This window comes from Nothobranchius furzeri, chromosome 11, assembly GCF_043380555.1.
Source record: "Nothobranchius furzeri strain GRZ-AD chromosome 11, NfurGRZ-RIMD1, whole genome shotgun sequence".
Lineage (NCBI taxonomy): Eukaryota > Metazoa > Chordata > Actinopteri > Cyprinodontiformes > Nothobranchiidae > Nothobranchius > Nothobranchius furzeri.
Window position 1 is genome coordinate 49,846,604 of NC_091751.1, and position 27,395 is coordinate 49,873,998.

Genomic DNA, 27,395 nt, shown 5'->3' on the forward strand with positions numbered 1-27,395 from the left:
TGCAGGATGAAGCGAAAAAGGCAAGCAACGATTACTGCGTATTTAAAAAAGACCAACAGTGTAAGTAGGCGGGACTGATCTGTTTGTTTATGCGTGTTGGTTCTAGTTTCAGTACATTGTTGTCAGTGTTGGGACTTACAGTTATAAGTGCCAAAGCCTCATTGCTGACTTTAACAAGTCTCATCTACAAATATAATCCCTCATGAAGTTACTACTTTACACCAGAAGATAGTGGGGGTGTGGAACCTTCAGGCTGAGCAAAGTTTTGGAGTTTTTAGAGTTTGAAAAACGCCTCCAGCCGACAGGCTCCCAGTCGGGGAGAGGAGGAGATGCGCGCAACATGAAGAGCGCAAATATTAGATAAAACGTATAATTGCCGGCAGGTCTGGTCTTCGTTGACTGATCACTTTGTCTGCACGAGAGGTGTGTGGAGTTTACAAGCTCCAAACGTTGGGCTTGATGTTTGTTTAACCTTTTTTGGGACGTGATGGATGTAGAAATGATGGTAAAACACCGCAAACGTGACAGACGTGGGGACAATGTAAAAAAAAAAAGTCGTAAAAAAGAGGCAGATGCCGATGCGTTATGTATGGAAGTCAAAGTGTGCCACATAATCATAAAAAAGGTAAAATATAAAATTTAAAAAGAGCTTCATATATTTATTTATGAATAAAAACAATTCCAAATATAATGAAAATTTCTAAGTAACGTAAAAATAAGAAGGAACATCTGTTGGTCAGGCTGAAAAGTTGGGAACCACTGCTCTAAGTGATAAGTGAATTTTGTTTTTTAAATATATTTTAAGTGCAGTTTTTTAGGGCTTTTATGTTTTCTGTAAAGATTGGTAAGCTGAAAATCATTAAATTTTTTGCATAAAGCATGAGGTTTTGGTTAGTACTTGATTGGGAGAATAACAAATGACTGATTTAAATAGTGGGGCGCCTCTGTCAGTGCGCCCCAGGGCGCCATCAGTGTGTGAATGTGTGTGTGAATGTGTGTGAATGGATGATACACTGTAGTGTAAAGCACTTTGGAGTCCTTACTCTGAGAGGCGCTATACAAGTGCAGATCATTTATCATTTATAGTGTTGATCAGGCAGAGCTTCGTTGCCAGTGTTCCACTGCATAATGGCTTCAAACACGTATATAAAAGTGTTAGTTTTTACGTAAACCATTGGATGAAATTACACCAAATGACTGAGCTCTAGTTAAGGCACTTGCAATAGTTTGTGTATGTGTATGTGTGCGTGCGTGCGTGTGTGTGTGTGTGTGTGTGTTTGGGGGAGGGTACATCGGAACTTTGTCCCCCCCCAGTTTGAAAATCCTATCTGCACCCCTGCTAGATTGCATAGGAAACTTTTCAGTATGCTACATTATACCCCAAGCTGTTAATATTCAACAAAAAGTAAGTCTGGTTTTAAATTCAAGGAGCACTTAAACATCAAGATGACCAAATGTGATACTTTGTAATTTTGATACTGAATACATAGGTAAACGGGGAGGCTTTCCATTGAGGTATAGTGGGAAAATGACTGAACAAGGACATTATGTGGAAAGACCAACAAGATCAGCACCTGATGTTCCAGAATTATGGAAAGGCAAAGTGAGCACAATCATGTTTTCAAGAAGTCTATGTAAATATGATAAATGTGTTCCACAAGAAAAAAGGACCAAAGCAAGCAGAAGTCAAAATTGAAGCAAGTGGCAAATCTCATTTTTCTTTCTGAGAAATAAAACACCTCTGCCTCCCCTACCTCTGACAGTCAGAGAGGCGGTGGAAGTGTGGTTTCCCACAGAGAAAGTGACTGTTCCAGAGTCAGCAGCAGTTACGCCTCTAAGTGTGAGGCTGTGCACTCGGCCCTCAGATTTGATCAGGTTCATTTCATTATTCTGCAGTGGAACATCTTGGAGTTTCCACTGAACTTGTGGCGTCTCCGTATGAGAAAGTTGACACTCAAAGTGTACATCTTCCCCCTCATGTACAACACAGCTCTCCAAGAACTTCAGTATTTCAACCTCAGCAGCTGTTTGAGGAAGACACGTCAACAGAGAGAAAATGACAGTTCAAGCTGTGGGAATTAAATGTCATCATGAGTATCAAGTGAAGAAAAAATGGGGTTTGGTGAGTTGTTATAGAGGAAGAAGACAAGAACTAACAAGAGTTCAAGTTCAGTGTTGTAATGTGAAAACTGGAGGTTTTAGGTAAAGTGCTCAGAATTAGAAGGAATTTTCTAAATGTGCAGTTAAGAAATGACTAAAATGATGGTTACATGGCGGGTTCACAACTCCATGCTTGTGTTGCTTTGGAAGAAGCCAGTCAACAAGATAAAGCAATAACAGACAGGTAGGTGGGAGTCCAGGTGATGCAAGAAAGGAAGTCTTGAGTAAAGAACGCCTACCCATCACCGTGAGGACAGCTGACGTCTTCTGGTGGCCTGTATCACAGGAGTATTCTCCTGAGTCAGCTCCCTGCAGCTTACAGACAATAAGTTTGACCACTGTCCCTTCCTGTTTCAGATGATACTTGCTACTGGTGGTCAGCACCTTGTCACCGTACCTCCAGACCACATCGGCTCCTGGTTTTGTGATCTCACAGTGAAAAGTAGCCGCCTCTCCAGCTTGTCTTTCAAGGTTCTGTAGCTCGGTTCTGAACAAGACAGGCTTGGCTGTGGGAAATTAAAGACAGGAGCAAATTTTGAGAGATTTTTCACATTAGTTTCACAATAAAATAAGCTGCAACTAGCATACCCTTCACAGCTACTTGTGCTGTGCTTTGGCATTCACCAGTGTCACACGTATAGCTCCCAGAATCCTCTGGATCTACGTCATGGATTACTAGCATAGCCTGATGTCCTGTTTGTCTAATTCCATACTTGCCACAAGGACAAAGGCCAAGTTCTCCTTTCCTCCACTCCAAAGCAACACCAGATTTTGAAAGCTCACAGTTTAAAGTGACACTGTTTCCCTCTTGCACCGTCTGGCTTTCCAAGTCTCTTATGAAAAACACTGGACGAGCTAAACATTTGAAATCATAAAAGAAAAATCAGAGAATGAAAAAAGGGGAAAATGACACCGAAATGTAAGAGATGGAAAGAGCGACGCACAAGGACAATGAGATGGAAAACGAGATGGAGGATGGGTTAGGGCTCATCATACCATTTACAACAAGAAATGCTGAGCTTAGGGTGTCCTCTGAGCAGCATGAATATCTTCCTGTGTCTCCAGGAGTCAAATCAAGAATTTGAAGCTCATAATTCAGTCCTGCTTGTTTCATGTGGTACTTTTCTCCACAAGTTAGGACTTCTCCTCCTTTCTTCCACTTGATGGGAAGTCCAGGTTTAGAAAGCTCACATTGCAGCGTCACGCTTTTTCCTTCCTCACATTCTTGACTCTCCAGGTCTTGAATGCATCTAACGGGGACATCTGGGAATTGGAGGATCAAAATACTTATTGGTGATAGGAGGTCCTTTAAGTTTTATCCCAAAATAAAGGGAAACATTTGTATTCTAATGTGCATGTACATGTGCATACATGCACAAGTAGTGGCATCAGCATCCAACAACTATTGAATAATATCTAATTAGGATAAATAAGTAAAAAAAACAACTACAAATAGAAAAGACATTTGTGGTGAAGAAAAACAGCACAGACTCTAGCTTTGTAAGCATTAAAAGTGAGATAACAGTTTTCTTCAAAATATAAATAATGAAACCAACTGTCAATATGCATCTTCCTACTTCTTATCCAGTTAAATCAATGTCTAAATCGTCAAAAGTCTGTGCAAAAGACCACAACAACGGGTGTTGGCTTTAAAATAAATGACCAAGAATGAAAGTAGGAATCAGGTTGTAACATTTTACAAACTGCACCTTTAACTTGAATTTAACCCACCAACATTCAGAAAATGTTTGAAAAAAGAGTCAGTCATTATTTCTTAAAAGGAACTGAAGTATTTAAAAAACCAAAGTTTAGAACCAGAATGAAGGAAACGACTATCTCTGCAAATGGTGTGAGAATATGGAACAGCCTTACCAAAGACATAAAAGAATCAAAGTCACTAAATATATTTAGAAAATGTATCAAATCAAGTGTATTACAGAACTACAATAACCTAAATTCAGTGGGTGTCTGATTAGGTCTGTAAGTTAAAAGAATATAATATAATTAAGAATATTAATCTTTGGTTTTGTTTTGTTTTGTTGTTTATTGAGAATTGTATAGAAGCATTATTAAAAAGTTTGGTTTGTAAATAGGGGCAGATAATATAAGATATGTCTTCCTTCTGCCCCTTTTCATTCAAATTGTTTGGTGTTCATGTTCATGTATGTTGTTTGTATATATATATATATATATATATATATATATATATATATATATATATATATATATATATATATTTTTTTTTTAACACTTTGAATGAAACAAATGAATAGAAAAAAAAGAGAATTAAAATCAATCATTTCTCTACATCTTTTCCTTGCATAAGGTGGACTGAAAGCCAAGCTTTAAATGCCAACCTTCTGATGGCTGCTACCTCAAGCCGCAGCTGTACAACGAGTAACAATAAAATGTTAATCTAATTCCTTTTTATGAAAGACTTGATAATCACAGATCTGCATCTGCATCAGCTAGCAATCAGACGACAACTATCAGTGCATCTGCAAGGTGGATGTTATCTGTAACAGCATCATATTATTCATTCATTACAGGATTCTTTACAGGAAGTGATGAATAGCATTAAAATCAGCATTGTCTACCTGTGAGACATGAACACAGAGAGCAGTGTAGCGTTATTAAGATCCTATTGTCTGCCCTTAACAGCTGCCCCTTCACACAGCAACAACGTGTAGGAATCGCCAAGGTCGGATGCTGGTTTCAGTATGTTTACATTCCAGGAGAAGAGACAGAAGAAGAGAAGAAGAACGCTTTCCATTAATTAATCAAAGTACTTTATTCGTGATAAAGCTAATCAAGGCATATTTTGATCAATAATAATCAGGTGAATGATCTGTGAAATAAAGATGTCATGAGTTATGTGTTTAATGAATAAACAGGACTGCACCAGACAGACTGATCTACATTAACATGGAAACGCATGACACATTGTTCTCAACCAATCAGAACTTTCGTCTGTCGTAGGGCAGAATCTGGGTTGTTTAATGAAGTTATCCAATCCGGTTTACTAAGATTTGTAAACAACTAGGGGATATAAAACAAGGCAACGCCATTTTATACTCAGTTCCATTTTAACCTCAGCTCTGTTCGATCTGAGCTCCAAAGGAGTTACATCATACTCTCAATGTAGTTTTCAACCAGCTCTCGATCCATCACCGCAAAAGAGAGGGGCAGCCTGGCCAGATGCACTTTCTACTTTAAGCTGAGAACTGTCAAGCTGGAGATTTCCGTCGTTTGAACAACAAGACGACGTCCCTTCAAAATAAGAGCGAACTCGCTGACGCCTGCCGCTGATACCGGGAGTCGACCCACAGACGGGCTTTGTAGTGCTGCGACCGCTGTTTCACCAGCTCCAGTACACCTGAAGGTCCAAAGACCTGGCAATTCCTGATCTACACGGGAGGTTCCACAGGGTACGTAGTTACGGCTAAATGGCTGCTCATGTCATCAGCTTCTGAAGCCTCGTGGTAGCCTAGTCATAACAACCAGATTCGCTACGTCAGCCTAGAGATTCTGAACAACACACACACACACGCACCAACACTATAACATTCAAATCCATATGCATCCATCATTGAGATAGTCCTGGTAGATTGTTGAATTCTTAATTATAGAAATTAAAGATTCTTAAACGATCCCAACTCTCTCTTTTCTTGTCTCTCAGTCAATACAAAGTGTTTAAGTAAACTCCCTGATGATAAAAACAACCACTTCTGATTATAATATTTAGATCTAATTACAGTGTATAAATATACAAACTACAGATCACTACAGCAGTAATGCAGGAATAAGTACTCCAATCATTCTCTGTTATCTCACACAGAAGATCAGATCAAACACAATGTGTGGGTTCAAGTTTTGTCCAAAAATAACCTATTTTGTCATTCTATACATGTAAATGTATGGCCACGACCAATAGAAAGCTCTCAGTCGTGGGGCGTAATCTATGGTTGTCTTTTAAACTGTCAGCGCTATGACCAATAGGAGCAACAAACAACGCAACGTATTCATCACTGTGGAAATCAGCCAATAGAGCAGTTCGCCATACACCATAAAAAAAGAGAAAAGAAGCAAACACATCCTTTTTCTGAATAATGGACTAAAGTACATCTATCTGATCATGTCTCAAAGGAAAGTCCAAGTCTAAAGAGTGCCAGAGCTATTTCAAACAAGCGCCGTTCTTGAGCCAATGCCATCTTTGTAGTTTTTCTCCATTGCAGCTCTGGTGCTAAGTGCACCTAAACAAAAGTGCACTGTGATTGGCCAGACACACTCTTCAGGCCAATGGTAGACTTACTGTTGCTACTGCAGCCATCTGTGTGGATTTTTGGATGTTTACTTTAGGGGATCGTAACACAAATGTTCTTGAGCCAAATTTGCTTCATCAGCTGGAACAAAACTCTACATTTATCTATAGAGATGAGCTATTTGTTCTGAAGACAGCCACAAACTAGAACCTAAGTTCAGATAATCACAAATGAAAGTTGCCTGTTTACAACTCTGCATGTTAAATAATGTTCTTCTGTAGAATCAAATAAACTGATCTTTCACAGAGTGGTTTTTGTTTGTTTCATAAGCCCAAATTTACATGTTTGCAACACCCACAGTTATCATCACCATGCCAAACAAAGCCCATTTCATCTCTCATCACTTTACCTTCACCTTCCACTTTAGGTTCTGTTGAACTTCTCTCAGTCTCCTGTTTGAGTTGCTCATCTTCACAGGCTCCGGTTTTTATTGCAGTCACAGCTAAAGGCACAGGAAAACACCAGCGGCAATGAAATACTTAAAACCGAACACGGACACGACCAACAAAAACAAAGACAACCCACACTGCTCCAACAACCAGCCTCCATGCAGCAAAAATCCAACTAATCTTATACTTTGTATTAAACACTTATTATTTCAGTAATGTGTGTGTAGCCTGGAAACATTAAGACACAACTTTTTGTGAGACAAGTTGCTAAACAAACTGATTCTGCTTGCCAAGTTCTACAATTCCACTTAAATAAAACCACATTAAACTAAAAACGTATAGTCACAGATGTAACCAAAATATACGTAGGAACTGAAGTTTGACTTATGAAGCATAAAAGCATTTTTAAATTGACGTACCAAGTTATTACAACTTTTTGAAATGTATTCATACAATTCAGGAAAATGACATAGACAAGCTGCAGCCAACCATTTAACACATAGGTACAACACGATAAATAAAGATGGACCGTTTAATAACAAGAAAACACTGAAGTGGCAACACACCGACTGAGAGGCACACACAGCCAGCATGCTGGTGCTACCTTGTGCTGGCTCTTTGGTCCCCTGGCTTTGAGCTTGTTTGACAACCGTTCCAGTAAAAGGCTTGTCAGCTGAGATAAAACACAAAAACCTCACTCTTTTACAGAAATAAGTGCATTGATCCAAACAGAACTTCCAGCTGGAGCTAAATCAGAAGTAATTAGAAAGTCACCTGCTTACAACACTGCTACTGAGACATGTTCTCATGTCAAATAAATAAAGTCAGAGTCTAAGCTATTTTTGTCTTTAAAAAGCAACGAAATTAGAAAACCAGAGCACAACAATCCACACCAAAATGCAATGAACTGACATTACATTTGGTGTCATAAACTCTCAGCTAAAGAAGACAAATGATTGATTTGAGCTAACACCTACTTTCTGGGTAAACAGCAGACAATCAAATAGCAAGACAAACACTAACGACTAACTGAACAGCCATTTTCCCAATATTTTTAATCTGCATTCACATTAATGGTGCATTATGTAAGTATGACATCCCGTTGTCAAATTTGGGCATTGCAGCCCAGTGTCTGAACGAAACGAGTGACTTTCTCACTACGGTTCTGTACGTTTCGTGGCTGTTGCCAACTATGGATTAGCGCCAGAAGATCCTAGGTGACAGGTGTAGTTGAGTCACAGTCAGTTGATATGCAGATAAATACATTTTATTGAAATATCAAGTTGTTGGTAATAGAAAAAATTTGTTGAGATTTTTTTGAGCCAACTATTATAATTTATCATTAGCGTTGTTAGCTCAATGTTAGCCTCTAGCATTTCATAAAAAAGATCACGTGTCTTCTTAGGTGTACAAGAAATAGTGTCACTAGCTTAGGATCTTTATGAACCGCTGCTGCATTTGCCGGTCGGTATAAAATTACGGAGTTGGACTCAGTACTGGGTTCACAGATTGTAAACAGTGACGTCCCAATTAGGCCATTTTGAAAAGAGGAAAATGGACAACCCCCCTGATGGCAAAGAAGAAAATCTGTTTCAATGAACCTTCCTTCCAACATGATTGAGATATTAGACTATTTGTGATTATTTCACTGCAAAATTCTTACATATTGTACCATTAACTATATTTTACAAGCCATGAATCTGATGCGTTGCTAGATGTCAGTCTCCAACAGATACATGCAAACTCATCACAGTACCTTCACGTCCCATTTCAAGCTCTCTTGAACCTCGCTGAACCTCTTGATTGAGAATCTGCTGTTTAGGGGCCTCTCCAGTAGCTGGCAGTGTCACAGCTATAATGATTCACCACAATTTCAATTTCACACAAGAAAGCCACAGCTGCACGAGGTGCAGATTTCATCAAGATAGACACACAGTGAATGGGTTCGAGCTTGTCTACAGAGCGATGATAAGCCAGACGGCAGAAACGAGAAAATGTTGACATATCACAAAACTTTAAATGTTTTAAATTAAAATACGCAACAAAAAGAGACACAGATCAGATTAAAAAACAGCTAGTAGGCAAAAACATAAAAGGTTGTATAAGAAAAAGGGCGTAGGAATTTTGAAAGATTACCTTCCACAGTTTCATTTATCTCCTGCCTCTTCTGAATGACGTTACCAGCTACAGATGAAGTTTCACTCATCTTGACTGAAATGCAGGTGTGACACAGAAATGCCAAATCAGTTAACTACACCATTTAGTGTTTTATTTTCTGTAAAACTGGAAACAATCCACAAACCACAGAGAAATGCATGGACTACTGTGCTGACATGTAAACTCCAGAAAAGGACAGCTGTAATTTGTAACTCATTAGCATGACATTAAATTAAAAATAAACAATTTCCTTTCATTTCCTGCTCCTGAGTTGAGCTGAACAGTATAAAGCACTGAGGGTAAAGCAAACATTTTAATGCTGAGTGACAAAATACACATTTGACAAAGAACACAGCAGGAGGCACACTAACTGAACCACAAGATGTGAAACCCAAGATAAATACATCTATCTTAACTTTGCATTAATAAACAAAATTCTGCATCATCTTAGCTAACTTTTCTGCATACCTTCAGCTTTTTCTTTGGTCTCCTGCATCTTGGACTCTGGTTCAGCAGCTGAGGGAGGAACAGACAGCTTCACAGCTGAGAGGAAATAATTACAGTTAAGTCTGCCTTAGTATATTTTGATCATCTACATTATGAACAGAGCAGAAAACCAAATATAATCTGATGAATTGTTTGATAAACAATAAAATAAAGGTTGTTAGTTATTCATAAGGATATACAAAAGTGTGAACCGCCCTGTCTCAAAGGCAGCACACAAAAAAATGAGCAAACGTCCAGTGTGTATGGTGAAAATGGTCACCAACAACTTAAAACTAAGACACGAATGGAAGCAACAGCGAGCAAGTATGCCAAGCTACAAGGCCTTTACAAAAAGCCTCTTGTGTTGGTTTTATCATTTCAAATGCACCAAAGGGTAAAGCCAAAACACCCAAAAGGAAGGAGAACATTGCAAGCATACACATCTGCTAACAAGCTGCAAGAGGAATTTCAATTGGTGGTTCAAAAAATATGAAGAAAGTCCTGGGGGAAAATAAACGTTTCAAAGTAGGCAAAAAAGAACTTTTGAAGCCAAGGCAGAGGCTGCTGGTCTGGGTTCAGCAGTCCAAACAAAATCTTGTCAACTGTAAAAGTTGTTATGGCTCAAGTTACAAAGTACTTTGAGAACAAAAGTGAAAAAGTTTATGATAGTGATGAAAAATCGTTAAAATATAAATCCTCCTACCCTTGATCTTGATGCTGGCTGTGGTCTTCTGGTCTCCACACACACAGCTGTAGTCTCCACTGTCTTCTGGTACCACTTTGTTAATGAGGAGTTCATTCACACATCCCTTCTGCTTCATCTGGATCTTCTCACCAGACTTCAGGACCTGTGTTCCCTTCTTCCACTCCACTGGAACTCCAGGTTTGGAGAGCTCACAGCTCAGAGTAATATTGGCTCCCTCTTCAGCCTCCTGGTTCTCCATCTTCTGCTTGAAGATCGCTGGTTGGGCTGAGTGTTTATCGATTTGTTATCAGGCAGTAGCATTCAGTGACATAAGGAAGCAAATATACAACACAAGACTGAAGACAAGACAAACATTGGCAGTTTGCATCTTTTGATGACAGCAAGTTTTGCAACATATAGGCTCAAAATATACAAATCATAATTTATTGAATACAAAACTGGCTCAAATATATTAGTTGACTGTGTCTTCCTACCCTTGATCTTGATGCTGGCTGTGGTCTTCTGGTCTCCACACACACAGCTGTAGTCTCCACTGTCTTCTGGTACCACTTTGTTAATGAGGAGTTCATTCACACATCCCTTCTGCTTCATCAGGATCTTCTCTCCAGACTTCAGGACCTGTGTTCCCTTCTTCCACTCCACTGGAACTCCAGGTTTGGAGAGCTCACAGCTCAGAGTAATACTGGCTCCCTCTTGAGCTTCATGACTCCCCAGCTTCTTCTTGAAGGTCACTGGTTGGGCTGAGTGTTTAATATTTGGTCGATAACAAATTGAGTGTTATAGCAAAATAAGAGAAAAAAACAGATAAAGTAAAACAAGAAAAACACAAACAGACAAACTCTGTACCCCAAAGAAAACTGTAGACTTTCTGAAAGGGCTGGGGCTAAAAAAAAGTATTTGCAGCCACCGACTGTGCGTGTTGTCCTACTTAAAGAATGGGCGAGGTCTGTAATTTTCATCACTTCAACTGTGAGAAACAGAATATACAAAAAAATAAAATAAAATAATGTAGGAAATCAGATTGTGTGATATTTAAATAATTTATTTACATAACGGTGCAGAAAATAAGTATTTGGTCAATTAGAAAAGTTCACTTTGTATCCTGAAATGTAACCTTGGTTGGCGATGACAGAGGTCAAACTTTTTCTGCAGGTGTTCACCAGGTTTGCACTCACTGTAGCTGGTATTTTGGTCCTTTCTTCCTTGCAGATCTTCTCTAGATCTGTGATGTTTTAGGGATGTTGCAAGGCAGCATACATTTTCAACTCCCTCTACAGATTCTCAATTGGCTTAAGGTCAGGAGACTGGCTAGGCCACTCCAGAACTTTAAAATGATTTTTATGTAGCCACTCCTTTGTTGCTCGGGTGATCTGTTTGGGATCATTGTCGTACTGGAAGATCCAGCCATGTTTCATTCTCAGTGCTCTCCCTGATGGAAGGTTTATGCCTAAAATCTGACGACACATGGCCTCATTCATCTTTTCCTTAATAGTTATCAGTCATCCTGTCCCCTTTTGGAGAAGTAGCTCCAAATCATAATCTTTCCACCCCCATGCTTCACAGTGGTGATGTTGTTCATGAGATACAACTCTGCATTCTTCCCCTTCCAAACACAACAAGTGTCATTTATACCAAAGAGTTCCACTTTGGTCTTATCTGACCTCATGACATTTGTCCAATCCACCTGTGGATCATCCACATGGTTTCTGGTAAACTCTAGATGGGCCTGGACATGTGCTGGCTTAAGCAGGGGGACATTTCAAATCAAATCAAATCAACTTTATTTATAGAGCGCTTTCACATGGCCAGAATGGACAAACAAAGCGTTGAGTGCTGCAGGATTTTAATCCACAACGTCTTAGTGTGTTGTTAATGGTAACCTTTGTCACTGTGGTCCCAGTCTGGATGTTTGAAGGTGTAGACATGTCTGTGAGGGTTGTAATTCTTGTTTGTTTGTAGGCTCTCAAAACCTATTTTCTGTACCATTATATAAATAAATTCTTTAAAAACCATACAGTGTGATTTTCTGAGATTATTGAGTTCTGTTTATCACAATTAAAGTGTACCTAAAATAGAAATTACAGACCCCTCTCGACTTTTTAGGTGGGACAACTTGGCCAGTCGGTGGCAGCCAAAAACATTTTGCCCCATTGTATTACAGATTACATACAGATGTTTAAACGTAAAACATAACAAATAAATATCCCACATATTCCCCCTAAATAAATCCTCCTACCCTTGATCTTGATGCTGGCTGTGGTCTTCTGGTCTCCACACACACAGCTGTAGTCTCCACTGTCTTCTGGTACCACTTTGTTAATGAGGAGTTCATTCATACATCCCTTCTGCTTCATCAGGATCTTCTCTCCAGACTTCAGGACCTGTGTTCCCTTCTTCCACTCCACTGGAACTCCAGGTTTGGAGAGCTCACAGCTCAGAGTAATACTGGCTCCCTCTTCAGCCTCCTGGTTCTCCATCTTCTGCTTGAAGGTCACTGGTTGGGCTGAGTGTTTAATATTTGGTCAACTATCAGTAAATATCAGTTGCGTGTTATAGTAAAAAAAAAATGTAAATATAAAGACTGCAGTGTTACTGTAGACTTTCCAAAAGTGCTAACACGTGTGCAAGTGCAAACAGATTCTACTTGGTTTTCTAAATAAAAGCAAAATAATGAATCTTTTTTTCCATTAAAAAATCATCCTACCCGAGATCTTAAGACTAGCTGTAGTCTTCTGGTCTCCACACACACAGCTGTAATCTCCACTGTCTTCTGGTGCCGCTTTGTTAATGAGGAGTTCATTCACACATCCCTTCTGCTTCATCTGGATCTTCTCTCCAGACTTCAGGACCTGTGTTCCCTTCTTCCACTCCACTGGAACTCCAGGTTTGGAGAGCTCACAGCTCAGAGTAATACTGGCTCCCTCTTCAGCCTCCTGGTTCTCCATCTTCTGCTTGAAGGTCACTGGTTGAACTGAGTATTTATTAATTTGTAATCAATCAACTGTATTCCATGACATAGGGAAGCAAATATACGACATAAACATAAAAACAAGACAAACGCTGGTGGTTTGCATCTTTTGATGACAGCGGGTTTTGCAACATATAGGCACAAAGAGGGACGAGTGACACAACACCAGAAGCAGTAGAATTGGCAGCAGCTGTAGAAGAGGTGGAAGCGGCTGCAGTGGAGTGAAAAGACAACTGTTGCAAATGACTGATCAGAGCCGTTCTACACATTTTCACAGGACAAGGACAGGGCTCTCGATTCCCCAAATGCAGGAAGCAGCAAAGCAGCAGAAACGGTAAATAAAACGTCCAGACGGTTGAAAGCTGGCATGTGGTGTTTTCTGTGTGTGACCCCCTGAGTAATGTCAATGCTACAGCGTCTCCCTCTCCCCCGCAGCCGTGCGTGCACTGCCACAATGACCCATTGCCTATTTGATGCATGTTGTCTACCATAGATGCAATACCTATACTGAATTGCACGGCACTTAAGATTCAAATGTTTTTCCACACTGTGCCTCAAACTGGATACGCATACCTAGGTCTCGTCTATGTAACCAAACAATGAAAGTGACTGTGAAATATTTGTTTTACCCCAACTCATATTTAAGTTCTTACCTTTAACTGTCACTTTTGCCATGCTCTTAGCGGTGCCCACATCACACGTGTAGATGTCAGTATCCTTCTCCTCCAGGTTTTTAATGGTGAGACTTAAGACCTTCTCCTTCTGGGACATCACGTATCGACCTCCAGGCTTGAGCTCCGTGTGGCCTTTGAGCCACGTCACTGAGGCTGGGGTTTGTGCTGTTTCACACTTCAAGGTCACAGAGCTCTGTTCATCAGCTTGGATGTCCTCCAACACTTTGGTAAATTTGTGGATTGGTTCTGTTATAAAATATTATTATGACCTTATAACCAATTTTTTAAATGGCAAAGGTATTAGTCAGCTTTATTGTATGAAAACATAATAATGTGTTGTCCTACCTGAGCCTACCAAAGGCTCGTCTTCTGTCAAAAAACTAAAAAACAGAAAATTTAATTTAATTTTTACTACCTTTAATTTCAAGCTTGGCTCTTGTAGTTGCACCTCCAACAACTTCACAGCTGTATTCTCCAGAGTCTTCAGCAGACACATTATGGATAATCAGCTTCATGAGCTTCTCCTGTTGGCTGAGCTCATACTTCTGGCTTTTCCTGATGGATTTGCCTTCTTTGGACCACTTTACAGTAGAACTAGACTGTGTCACCTCACAGATGAACACAGCATCTTCACCTTGAACTACAGAAATATTCTGAAGTCCTTTTGATAAAGAAGATGCTTTTCCTGTGAAAATATGATGGAAAAGGTTTACTTTAAGACTTTAGTGGGCATTAAAGCTTATTATGTCACAAACATAAACCAAGTTAACACCACTTTAAAAAAGGGTTTTTAATTTAGCTCAACACCCAGAGACACAGATATTTCCCAAAGGAAACAGAAGACTTAAAAATATAATTTGTTTAGCTTACCTTCAACTTTTAATGTTGTTTTGGAGCTCAGATCTTTAATGCTGAAAACCACCTCACCAGCATCAACAGGCACGACATCTCTTACGGTCAGAGTGTACTTGCGTCCTTGACAGGTGATCTTAAAGCGGCCGCCGTTTTTAACAGCTTGGCCGTTAACACTCCATGAACACTCATCAGTGCTCTCACGAGAAAGAATACACTCGAAGCTGCAGCTGTCTCCTTCATTCACCTCAGCTGATTTCAACCATTTTGTTATACCAATACCAATTTCTGCAACAAAAATCAATTGATAAATTACTGCTGTGTGTGACCACACCAAACCATCCATGTTCAAACAGGATATTCACCTCTTACAGTGACCTTTGACTTGGAAACCTCTGTGCCAAGATCACAGCTGTACTCGCCAGCATCATCTTTGGTGGCATCCTTGATGATCAGTCCCAAAGACTTGCCTGTGTGAAGAAGCTCATATTTTGGTCCGGCTTTTAGGACTTTTCCCTCTTTCCTCCATGTTGGAGAAACCCTTGGCTTGGATGCCTCACAAGCCAAGGTTATCATGCCCTTCTCTTCTCCAGTGACATCATCCAGAGACTTGAGGAACACAGCACGTTTCTCTGCAGGACAGTAAAGAAAGAAGTGACTGAGCAATATATGTGTTGTTATCTGTTGATGTGTTCAGTCCAAATCTATAACAAATGCATTTGGTATCAAAGTGAGTACTATCCTGACCTTTAACCCTGAGCATGACAGACTCTTTCAATTTACGGACTTGAAAGGTGATGGTACCCCCATCCTGAGGAGCTAAATTCTTCAGTGTGAGCTTGTGGACCTTCCCCTCATGTGTGATGGTGTTGACTTCATTTGTGAAGAGCACCTTGTCATTGAGAAGCCACTGCACCTCTTCATCTGCATAGTTAATCTCACAGGTGAACGCTGCATCGTTGTCTTCGTCAACTTCTGTATCAACCAGGTGCTTGGTGATTTTTATGTCACGGACTGGGTAGTAGAAACAGCACAGCAGGTACTTTTATTATAATGTATTTTTATGTAAATATTGTTGGTGGTAATAAAAGCAAAAACGTACCCTCGACGGTAAGGGTGCCTTTGGTCTCGGCAGGTCCTGACTGACAGCGATACTCTCCACTATCCTCGGCTGTCAGTTTTCCAATCATAAGTTGGGCCCTTGTAGCATCTTGCTTCATGCTGTACTTATCAGATGTCGTCAGACATATCTGACCTTTGTACCAACTAACCTCTTTGGGTACTGCTGAAAATTTGCAAGTGAGTGTTGCAGAGCCTTTTTCCTTTGCTGTCACATCTTTAATGGGTACTGCAATCTCAAGTGGACGCTCTAAATTCACAGAACAACATGTGATCAGTCACAGTAGCACAGTACAACGACAATACAATCACATAAACATGCAATTTCACAAATGTACCTTTAACGTTGAGCTGAGCTAAAGATTTGCTCTTCCCAGCAGTAAACTGCACAGGTCCCGTCATTGATGCTTTGGTCTTTTTGAAGGTGAGACGGTGCAGGGTGCCTTCTTTCTCCGTCTCAACATCAGCACCTTCCTGAACAGCAACTCCATTCAAAGTCCATGTAGGAGGTTTCACCAGTTCCATACTGATTTCAACTTCAAACACAGCTGCGAAGGGCTCTGTCACCTCTACTGAACTAAGTTCACGCACAATACTTATGGACTGCTCTGCAGAGGTCACAAAGAAATGAGAGTTTAGTGGAAGCCAGAGAAATCGATTCAGAATTTTAGGTTATGTTAATTTTAATGGTAAAACCTCACAACTAATCTAACTGGAAATAATATTCAATACTACACTGGTATACGTGTAATAAAACATAATATTGTATACAAATAAATAAATCATGAGCACCAGAGTGAATCTTTAACACACAAATGATCATTTTTAAAGATTCTCAAATCAACGCCAACAGTAACAATTAAGTTTAATCATGTAGTTTTTTTTAAAAGAAGTTTTGTCTTAATTATTTAGTAGGTGAGGCTTGTACCAAAATGACAGAAATAAATCAACCCTTGCATCTCATTAGTAGATTATTGCATGTCACTAAATGTATCTGTGCCTCACTGACGAAGTTAGATGGCTTTTTATGGGAGATTAATGTACGTATTTAAATATACACAAGTACTCAGTTCACAATAGATCTTACTCATCTTCCTCTGTTACCTTCCACAAGCAGTTTACAGGATGTTTTGTCATCTGTAGCATCACAGATATACGTGTCTTCGTCTCCACAGTCCACATCGTTGATGGTGAGCTTTCGATACACGTCTTCACTTTTAATCTCGTACTTTTTGCTGGGTTTGATCTCCATCTTGTTTTTGAACCACTTCACTTTTGCACTGGCACGGGATACTTGGCATTCAAGATGAGCACGGTGCTTGTACATCGCTATCTTATCCCTGAGTTTCTTCACAAAGTTGACAGGCAGTTCTACAGTGACAATAAAACTGAGTGAAGGGAAACTCAAAGCTATAGAGGCAAGTTTCAGAAGCTTGGATTAATTTACACTATATTCAATTACATTTAGAAAGATTATCAGTTTTGCACTGGTATCAAGACAAATTCTGTAGATTATAATGTGTTACTAGAACAATAATTAAAGGTGACATATTATGACTTTTTAAAGGTATAATAGATATATGGTCTATAAAAACATGTTTATTTAGCAAAACATCCCTCTCTCATAAAGCCATTTCAGCAGGTTTATTCTTGACATTTTCAGCATCTTCCAGAATTTCAAGGCTCTGTCACTTTATAAAAACAAGCTGGATCTGGCCACACCCACCCACCTCCACTCAGGCTGCTATGAGCTGAGAAGCTCCTAAATCTGGAAAGAGCTCAGAATTGGGCCACTGCTCCTCTAGCAGCAGGTCTCTTGAACATGACAGGTGGGGCTACTCTAATTTAGTCATTTTATGACATCACAAACTGGAACTTTTTGAAACAGCTTGTTCTAGGCACATGATTCCTAAACCAGACACTGACAAAAAACAGATGGACAGATTATTATTAGTTTGAAGTTTTTTTTTAGAAGCAGTAGATACCCACATGGCAGCAAAAAATGGCAGCAAAAAATAGATGCAAAAGGTGAGTTTTGCATAATATGTCACCTTTAATTATAAATATTCAGTATGAAAAAAAGGAAGTTCTGGCAACCCCCCAGAAAAAACAATTTAATTTATTGCAAAAACACGTTGCTTAGATTCTTTTGGTAAACCATCAGTGCTCAATGAGAATAAATGTCCATGCAAGTTACAAATAGATTGTCTTTCTCATCAAATTAATGCAATCAGAATGAAGCACAATGTTCATAAAATGTATTTATTTAAATCTTAGTTTAGGGTTTTCTATTTGCACAGCTTATATGGCCGATAGCTTTACTAAAATGAATAGAAATAATCCATTTGAAACCTCATTTATCGCCACAAAACAGTGGTTACTGATTCCATGCAGCATTGCATTAATAATACCGTGTAATTAACAATCCGGATTTACCTTTTACTTTAAGTTTTGCAGTTGAAAAAGTCTTCTCAGCTGTGAATTTAATCTCACCCGAATCTTCAGGGGTGACACACTTAAACAGCAGTACATAGGTTCTGCCTGGGATAACATAAAGTGAGTTTTGCTTTGAAAAATAAGATATGTGCGTGAGCAAGGCAGATATGATGGTATGTGATTAACAGTTCCAGGATCCTTACCCTCCTGTCTCATCTTGATGTTTTCAGTGGCTTTGAGTTTGTTACCTCCTTTGTACCACTGGAACTCCACGTCATCATGTGAGACTTCACAAGTAAATGAAGCGCTCTCCTTCTCCATCACCTCCACATCCACCAGCTTCTTCACAATCTTGATATCTCTGGCTACAGCAAAAATATCAAGAAGAAGATTAGTATTAGTATGGACTAATAAGCAGATTTGTTTGATCTGCGATGAATTATTCACCATGAACGGTGAGCTTGGCAGACGTGTTGTCATCAGCGGTGCGACAGATGTACGTGCCTCCATCTTCAGGCGTGCATTTCTGAATGACCAAAGTGCATTTTCGGCCCAGGAAATGAAGGCCAAGATTCTTTCCTGGCTTCAGCTCAGCACCATCCTGTGGATTTATTGCATTTTTTTAATGTAACATTTGTACTACAGGCATTGATTCAAACAGTGACTTCAATTCAATTCAAAAAGACTATATTAATCCCAGAGGGAAAATAGAGTTGTTGTTACCTTAAACCACTTCACTTCTGCATTGTTTCTTGACACTTCACATTCAAAAGTAGCCTTCTCCTTTTCAGAAACACTAATGTCCATTATGGGTTTGGAGATCATTGCAGGAGGTTCTGTCAAATAGAACATTTTAGTCAAAAAGTGATGACGAGTGGTCAGTCAAGAGAGCAGAACAAAGGAGAAGCATAATCTACCGGCTATAATCAGTTTGGCTGAAGTGTGGACTCCCTCTGCCTGGAAGGCAACGGTCCCAGCATCTTCCTTTTTGAGACTGGACAGCGTCAGCTTGTGCTTCTTTCCCTGAGCTGTGATGCGACAGTTTGCTCCTGACTTTAACTTGGCCCCATCTCTGGTCCATGAAGCTTCAACGTCCGCCTGACTGAGCTCCACCTCAAAGCTCACTGTCTCTGTTTCATGTGCTTTGGTTTCTGTCAAACCTTTAATTACCTGAATCTTTTTCACTAAAAGAGGAGGAAAATAAGAATCTGAGTTAAAATGCTGATTTGTAAATATTAAAATGATACAAAAACAAATATATATATATATATATATATATATATATATATATATATATATATATATATATATATATATATATATATATATATATATATATATATATATATATATATATATATATATATATATATATATAGGTAATTAGGCGTACTTTCTACACTGAGCTTGGCCTGGGTCTTGTCATCCAGAGTTTCACAAGAGTACAGGCCACGGTCTGCATAAGTGACTTTCTTGAAGACCAGAGACTGCTTCGCTCCATCCACCCGGATCTCTACGTTTACACCAGGCTGCAGCACAACACCGTTTTTCATCCACTTGACTTCATCTGAGACCTTACTCAGCTCCACTTCCAGTTTAGCCTCACTGTCCTCCTCAGCCGTCACATTTTCCAGCTTTTTCTTAAAAGTCACAGGTTCACCTAAAAGAAGCACACAGAAGGATAACGTTTTAGGAAGCTGCAGCCCTAATTCTCTTATGAAAACATTTTATCTTACGTTGAACTTGCAGGGTAGCTCTGCAACTTTTGCCTTCTGCATCGACACTTATTTCTCCTGCATCCTTCAGTGTGACAGAGGTCACGGTGAGCGAGTAACTCCCACCACCATGCTCAAGTTTATACTTGGGCCCAGCAGTGATGGGTATGCTGTTATGGAACCACTTCACACTGACGTCTGCTGGAGTGACAGAACACTTGAAAATGGCGTTTTTTCCCTCCGTTGCAGCTACATTGTTCAGTTTTGTAGTCAGTCGAACGAGTCTTGGTGCTGAAAGAAGCAAAATGGATATTAGAGGATTGTTTGCTATAATTAAAGTATTTTACATCACTCGATTACCTTTAGAGGTTACTTTAGCAGATGTCTTGTCATTTTTGCAAACACAGCTGTATTCTCCCTCATCTTCCTTCGTCACACCCATGACAGTAAGAACCCGCTTTGGACCGTCAGTTTTCACACAGTGCCTGCTTCCGGGTTTAATCTCACGGCCATCGTGGTGCCAAACAACATCCCCCGAGGTCTGATTTAGTTCGCAAGCCAGGCTGAGTGTGCCTCCTAACTCCACTGAGGCAGGTTTCAAAGGAAGAACAAACTTCAAAGCTGAATCTGGAATCAAAGATGTGGAAATCTAAATGATCATGAGAGGATGTTTTCTTTTTACTGACAAGTCTGTGTTTTTACCTTTAACTCGAACTTTAAACTCCACATTGTCATCGGGAGTTTGACAGGAGTATGTTCCATTGTCTTTGGTCTCTGCAGATTTCACAATCAACGTACGAGTAGAGCCTTCTCGTTTCATCTCACACTTACTGCTCTCCTTCAGCTCCATGCCGTCTCTAAACCACTTAACACTACCGCTCTCAGAGGTCAGCTCAGTGGTTAGAACAATGTTTTCACGTGCTTCAACAACAATTGTGTCCCTGGCAGACTCCTTGAACTTGACGGCGGCATCTACAAAAACAAACTTTTATGAGATGGTGCAGAAAGTCTAACGATAGGACAGTTTCTTTAAAATATATTGTTACCTGTCAGCTGTAGCTTGAACTGCAGCTTCTCACTTCCAGCTTCACAAGTGTATTCCCCAGCATCCTTCTTCTCCACTCTCTCTACCACCAGCTCTCGAGTCTTACCCCTTGATTCTGCATGGACGGCCTTGCTGGAAGTCAGAAGTTTTCCATCCTTGTACCACTTCACGTCTGTTTTGGAATCTGAAACATCACAACTCAGAGTGGCTTTCTGAGAGAGGGAAGCTTTCACTTCCTTTTGGACTGATTCCTTGTTGGTGAAGCCAACAGGAGGTTCTGGAAAGCAGATTAAAAAAGTGATATAAGTGTTCCAGTTAGCCAAAAGAAAAAGCAGCCTGTTCTCTTTCCTACCTGCCACTTGTATCTTAAAAGCCAGCTTCTCAGAGCCAGCCTCACAGACGTAATCTCCAGCATCTTTTTTCTCCACACTGTCAATCAACAGCTGGCGGCTCTTGCCCTTTGACTCTGCATGTATCGTCTTGCTGGATGTCAGCAGCTTGCCATCCTTGTACCATTTCACCTCTGTCTTTGCATCAGCAACCTCACAGCTCAGCGAGGCCTTCTGGGACAGGGCGGCTTTTATCTCCTTTTGGACAGAGTCCTTGTTGAAGAAAACAGACTTGAGTTGGATTTCTGCAGAAGAAATAAAACAAAAATGCTTATATACTTTTGCAAAATGGTGAAAACAAAATTCATTCATTTTTTTCAACACATTTGCAGTTTTTACTGGTAAATACAATGCCTTGTGAATAAAATGCCTCGTCTCTGTGGGGAAAATGCTCTGATGCTCCTGTTTCAGGAACTAGAAATGAGCCTTATTTCCTGATGTTTGGACATCTTGCCTCTGTAGCATTATGAATGTCCCGTTTTTGACCTAAAAGTCATGATCTGCTGCGTCTGCATGGGCACACCTCCGATTGGCTAATAGCACTGCAACTCTACCACTGACTGTTTGCTCGTTAAAGGTTTGTCTCCACAAATAACACAAGCCTGAAGGAGTTCTGCCATGTTGTGGAGTTGCTAATGCTAACAGTTAGCTTCTACTAGCAGAGACATGCTCTGGCATCTCCTGAAAACTAAATCAACAACAGTCTTCACTATTGTGAACCAAACTGGGTGAGTCCATGAATGCAAATTTTAAACTGTGATGTACATTTGTTAGGCTTTTCTAATTCGATCATTTCTCTGTCTATTTATTTTTTATCAGCGGCTAATGCAGGAAATAGGGGAAGAAGACTATTTTTACATTTACTCTGCACATTTACACAGAGTGACTGACCAAATTTTAGAAATAAAAATTAAAAAAAAAGGTTTTCTCATTAAACTTGATCTTTAAATTAACATGTACAGGTTAGAGGTGGTGTATGTTAATTTTGAGATGTTTTTTATTGTTGTTTATGTTGATTGCGACTATCCCACTGTAACTTGCAACTGTAACTTGTGTTCGACAGTTCTAAACAGATTTTTGAAGGTAGAAACATTTACTTCGGTCTAAACAGATTGTTTTAGTAGGTCGATAACATAAGTACCAAGTTTCATGCAAACTGTTTGATTTGCTATGTTTTGATCCTTAACAGAACTACCACTGACTTAGAATGTGTGCACATATTATTTTTTTAACAAACTGCATCCTCCTCACCTTCAACATGTATCTTAAAGGTCAGCTTCTCAGATCCAGCCTCACAGACGTAATCCCCGGCATCTTTCTTTTCCACGCTGTCAATCACCAGCTGGCGAGTCTTGGCTTTTGACTCAGTGTGGATTGTCTTGCTGGGCGTCAGCAGCTTGCCATCTTTGAACCACTTCACCTCTGTCTTAGCATCAGCCACCTCACAGCTCAGAGTGGCTTTCTGGGACAGGATGGCCTTTACCTCCTTTTGGACAGTCTCTTTGTTGAAAAAAGCAGACTGGCCTTGTGCATCTGTGGAGACCATCAATAGTTGTTTTGCCATCATCTCTAACAGTATTCAATGTAATATTTAAAAGTAAAACCAGACGTTGATCCTACCTGTCACCTGAAGTTTGAAGACCAGCTTTTCAGTCCCAGCCTCACATGTGTATTCTCCAGCATCCTTCATGTCCAGATTTTCAATCACCAGCAGGCGACTTTTGCCCTTGGACTCTGTACGCACGGTCTTACTGGAAAGGAGGAGCTTGCCGTCTTTGCACCATTTCACTTCTGTTTTGGAATCAAAAACCTCACAGCTAAGAGTGGCCTTCTGGGACACGTTGGCTTTCACCTCCTTCTGGACTGATTCCTTATTAAAGATGGCTGACTGGGCCTCTAATGGAGGAATCAGGACAAAGAAAAGATCAGAAACTTCCCTTTAAAAGTTAACAAATATGTACATAACATCATTACCTTCCACATGAACCTTGAAGGTCAGCTTCTCAGATCCAGCTTCACAGACGTACTCTCCAGCATCTTTCCTCTCAACGCTGTCAATCACCAACTGGCGGGTTCTGGCTTTTGATTCGGCGTGGATCATCTTGCTGGAGGTCAGGATTTTCCCCCCTTTGTACCATTTTACCTCCGTTTTGGTTTCAGCTACTTCACAGCTCAAGATGGCCTTCTGGGACAGAACGGCTTTCACCTCCTCCTGAACTTTTTCCTTATTGGAGAAAGCTGACTGAGCCTCTGAAAGTACAGCCAATAACAAATATGTGGTTATTCTGAACACTGACTAAAACACCAAGGACAAACAAAGATATTCTAAAAGTATAAAAAAAATATATATATTCTATATTCTATTTCATAGAATTCATTTTTGTTTTTACAGTTCATGGAACGTGGTTATAAATGTCTAAACATTGTCAAATGTTAGAAGATCAAATTTCAGACTTTCCGTTGATTACATATGGTGTCCCCCAGGGTTCAGTGTTGGGTCCTAAGCTTTTTAATTTGTATTTTAATGCCATTTGTGATGTCTCTACAACATTACAGTTCATATTGTTTGCTTATGATACAAATATATTTTGTTCTGGGAATGATTTAAATGTTATTATGGGAAATATGGGTTGTGAGATGTCTAAACTTAAGTGTTTCAATGGCAACAAGTTACTTATAAATTGGAATAAAACAAACTTTATGATTTTTGGCAACAGAAAGACAGATGATTCAATTACAGTGTCCATAGATGGCATTTTAGTTGAAAGAGTGAAAGAAGTAAGATTTTTAGGGGTTGTTTTGGATCCTAAACTTAATTGGAAATATTACATAACATATATAAAACAAAAACTTTGTAAAAGTATTGGACTTTTAAATAAGTTAAAAAGTGTTCTAGAAACATCAACACTTCATATATTATATTACTCAATTATTGTTCCGTATTTGATTTGTTGCATAGAGGGGTGGGGCAATACGTATGAAACAAATACTAATCCTTTGTTTTTAGTACAGAAGAAAGCTATGAGAATTACATATAAAGTAGATGCTACAGAACAAACTAATAGATTGTTCAATCAAAAACTATGAAACTCAGAGATTTGGTTAATTTAAAAACTTTATTAATTATGTTCAAGGCAAAAAAGATATTACTACCAATGAAATAACAGAAGTTTTTTTGTTTTGATCTCAAGTGATGAAAAAATTAGAAAGAAGTCTGAGTTTAAAAGACTATTTGCATGAACAACATTAAAGCAAATGTGTATTATGGAGTATGTAATAAAATTATGAAATAACTTGGATGGTGACCTGAAAAAAATGTTCCACCACTGATCAATTTAAGAAAATTTATGAGGAGAAAAGTTTAAAATCCTCTGATTTAATAAGTTACTGATGGTGTATATTATGATTTCATTGTAATATTTAGTTTGCAAAGGAAAAAAAATTATGTTTGATGGTGTTTAAGACCATATTGTAAATTTTGTTGTATTTAGTAGAAGGGGTAGGTCATGTAAGATGTTTCTTCTTCCTCCCCCTTTTTCACTTGGAAGTGTGTGTTGATGGTTGTGTTGAGAGTTAAAGATGAATGAAGTTGCCAAGTGGAAATAAATAAACTGTGAAAATATAATGCTCTCCAAACCTCCTATTGCAAATATATATATATTTTTTCTAAATCTAGCAGTCCTACCTGACACAAACATCTTGAAAAGTAGTTTATCCCCTCCGGCCTCACAGGTGTACTCTCCAGCATCCTTCCTCTCCACCTTTTCAATCACCAGCTGACGGTGTGTGCCCTTTGCCTCCGAGTATATCTTCTGGCTAGCTTCCAACAACTTGCCATCTTTGTACCATTTCACCTCGGTTTTACTATCAGACACGTCACAGCTAAGCGTTGCTCTCTGGGTGAGAATGGCTCTGACTTCCTTCTGAACGGACTCCTTGTTGGAGAACGCAGCTACTGCCTGGGCGTCTAAGAGTAAGTAAAATTTGGACAAAGTTTTATTTTTGACAACTGTAACATGTATGCAACAGGAATTAGCTTTCTTACCTTTTATCTTGACATGGAATGTGACTTTATCGGCTTCTGTCTCACAGGAATAATATCCTTCATCAACTTTTTTGGCGCTCTTAACGATGAGCTTCCTTTGAGTCCCTTTAGAGATGATGGTGGTTCTTTGGTCCTCACTAATCTCTACTTTGTCCTTTTTCCACACAACGACAGCACTTGTTACCGACACCTCACAGCTAAGCTCAAGATCTCCTTTAAGGGTTGATGATAATCCCATGGGCCCTCTGGCTTTATTTAAAAATTTGGCTGGTTCATCTAAAAAAAAAAGAAAAAAAAGAAACAAGAATTTCAATTCCTGTGGATGGTTAGAGCTTGTTTGTATAGGTGACATTTTCATGGGAAATACCTTTGAGAGCAAGTTGAAAGGACATCTTGTCATTAGCTAAAACACACTGATAAAGTCCCACATCTTCCTCCGTAACATTGTGCACCATAAGCATCCTCTTACGATCATTTGTCACATATTCGTATTTCTTGCCCATTTTTACCTCCTTCTCATTTTTCATCCAGGTCACCTGGTGGGGTGCAGAGCAGTTCACCAAAATTAAAGTGATAAAATGTTACAACATTTCTAAAGTTTCCCAGATTAAAATCAATGTTTCCTACAATTTTTTATATTTTATGACAGTCATAACAAATAAAAAAGTTTGTCCAACATAAATCAGTAATCACCTTTATAAAAATATAGCAAATTATTGTTAAAGCCACAAAAAAGTCATCAACAATAAGAAAAATGATTGGTCTTTTGTGGGGAATGAATTGTTAATATTTTGGCACATTACTCAAAGGTTAAAATATATGATGTAATGAGTAAAAATATGTATCTATTAGTCATTTTAGGACAACTGCCAGCACACCAGTCAGATAGAGCTATTTTCATTTATTACTTATATATATATGGGAGTCTAATGGAGCCAGAGATGTTCCAGAATCACCTTTGTGATTCTCAGCGCTGCGTTTTAAGGAACTTTATTATTAGTTTCACATCTGACAGCCAAAAAAAGGAAAATAATGTTTAAAATAAATATGTTAATGCCACAAACCTGAGCATCATAATCCGACACCTCAGCAACTAGCTGAGCACTGTCTTGAGCGCTGCAAGTGACAACATCTGGATGATCTGATTTGTTGAAGAACCTAACAGAAGGGGCTGAAAAAAAGACAGTTTTATGTTCAGATCAGTTGAGCAAAAAAAAAAAATACTGTTTTCACATAAATATTAAACATATTAACACATACCCTCCACAGATAGGATGCAACTGCTCTGTGAACCTCCACCCACAAATTTGATTTCGGCTCCATTCATTTCCTTGGTCACAACGCGGATGAGCAGAGTGTGTACGTTCTTTGTTCTGGTGATGAGGTAATCAGCTCCACTGCGCAGGAGGCGCCCGTTTAGAGACCAGAAACCAGAGCAAACAGCAGACAACTCCACAGAGATGGAGAACTCCTCATCGGATACTGCAGTGCTCTTCACCAGACCTTTTTTTATTTCTGCAGTGGGTTCTGACGTACAAACAAAGAAAGAAACAAAGCTCTTAAAAAAAGAAAATAAAGGCAACAAAAGGTGTCAGGACTAAATAAATATTGCTCGACTGTACCAAGATAGAAGCTTCCAGGAACCTCTAGATAGGGACTCTGACCAAAGTCATTTGTGGCAGAGATACGGAACTGGTAGCTAGCTTCCTCTGCAAAGTTACAGATGGTGACTTCTGTTGAAACAAGCGTTTCTCCAGCGTTGCACCTCTGCCATGTAGAAGAACCGACCTTCCTTCTCTCCACAATGTACGCTTTGATGGGTACTGGACGATCACTGTCAGGAGGAGACCACTGAATTTTGATGGACGAGTCCGTCTTGTTCTGCACCACAGCGTTGACTGGGGGGTCAGGGGGGTGCTTCCGTGCAGCTGG

General features: G+C 39.4%; 1 protein-coding gene across 9 annotated transcripts in view; it reads right to left on the minus strand.

Annotated features, from left to right (window-relative positions):
- The window catches only part of obscnb (obscurin, cytoskeletal calmodulin and titin-interacting RhoGEF b), a 65,842-nt gene that overhangs the window by 30,733 nt on the left and 7,714 nt on the right, over positions 1 to 27,395 (minus strand). For 3 of the 9 annotated variants that reach the window (XM_070541656.1, XM_070541652.1, XM_070541651.1), the window contains exons 5-43: positions 27,086 to 27,391; positions 26,724 to 26,990; positions 26,528 to 26,634; positions 25,831 to 25,999; positions 25,464 to 25,739; positions 25,104 to 25,385; positions 23,393 to 23,668; positions 23,039 to 23,314; positions 22,670 to 22,951; positions 21,382 to 21,663; positions 21,031 to 21,306; positions 20,687 to 20,956; positions 20,345 to 20,611; positions 20,006 to 20,275; positions 19,663 to 19,929; positions 19,187 to 19,453; positions 18,993 to 19,105; positions 18,717 to 18,870; positions 18,473 to 18,634; positions 18,270 to 18,374; positions 16,938 to 17,204; positions 16,172 to 16,441; positions 15,817 to 16,083; positions 15,462 to 15,728; positions 15,080 to 15,346; positions 14,733 to 15,002; positions 14,278 to 14,547; positions 13,842 to 14,108; positions 12,925 to 13,191; positions 12,457 to 12,723; positions 10,694 to 10,960; positions 10,218 to 10,484; positions 9,497 to 9,571; positions 9,008 to 9,082; positions 8,628 to 8,723; positions 3,157 to 3,423; positions 2,749 to 3,015; positions 2,400 to 2,666; positions 1,755 to 2,024 (exon numbers count right to left, since the gene is read on the minus strand). In XM_070541656.1, the coding sequence (XP_070397757.1) occupies positions 1,755 to 2,024; positions 2,400 to 2,666; positions 2,749 to 3,015; positions 3,157 to 3,423; positions 8,628 to 8,723; positions 9,008 to 9,082; positions 9,497 to 9,571; positions 10,218 to 10,484; positions 10,694 to 10,960; positions 12,457 to 12,723; positions 12,925 to 13,191; positions 13,842 to 14,108; positions 14,278 to 14,547; positions 14,733 to 15,002; positions 15,080 to 15,346; positions 15,462 to 15,728; positions 15,817 to 16,083; positions 16,172 to 16,441; positions 16,938 to 17,204; positions 18,270 to 18,374; positions 18,473 to 18,634; positions 18,717 to 18,870; positions 18,993 to 19,105; positions 19,187 to 19,453; positions 19,663 to 19,929; positions 20,006 to 20,275; positions 20,345 to 20,611; positions 20,687 to 20,956; positions 21,031 to 21,306; positions 21,382 to 21,663; positions 22,670 to 22,951; positions 23,039 to 23,314; positions 23,393 to 23,668; positions 25,104 to 25,385; positions 25,464 to 25,739; positions 25,831 to 25,999; positions 26,528 to 26,634; positions 26,724 to 26,990; positions 27,086 to 27,391 (9,204 nt within the window). Of the gene's footprint in view, positions 1 to 1,754; positions 2,025 to 2,399; positions 2,667 to 2,748; positions 3,016 to 3,156; positions 3,424 to 6,831; positions 6,925 to 7,475; positions 7,545 to 8,627; positions 8,724 to 9,007; positions 9,083 to 9,496; positions 9,572 to 10,217; positions 10,485 to 10,693; positions 10,961 to 12,456; positions 12,724 to 12,924; positions 13,192 to 13,841; positions 14,109 to 14,277; positions 14,548 to 14,732; positions 15,003 to 15,079; positions 15,347 to 15,461; positions 15,729 to 15,816; positions 16,084 to 16,171; positions 16,442 to 16,937; positions 17,205 to 18,269; positions 18,375 to 18,472; positions 18,635 to 18,716; positions 18,871 to 18,992; positions 19,106 to 19,186; positions 19,454 to 19,662; positions 19,930 to 20,005; positions 20,276 to 20,344; positions 20,612 to 20,686; positions 20,957 to 21,030; positions 21,307 to 21,381; positions 21,664 to 22,669; positions 22,952 to 23,038; positions 23,315 to 23,392; positions 23,669 to 25,103; positions 25,386 to 25,463; positions 25,740 to 25,830; positions 26,000 to 26,527; positions 26,635 to 26,723; positions 26,991 to 27,085; positions 27,392 to 27,395 lie in introns of all 9 variants that reach the window. The other 6 variants (XM_054741197.2, XM_054741188.2, XM_070541654.1 and 3 more) reach the window with 5 other exon arrangements.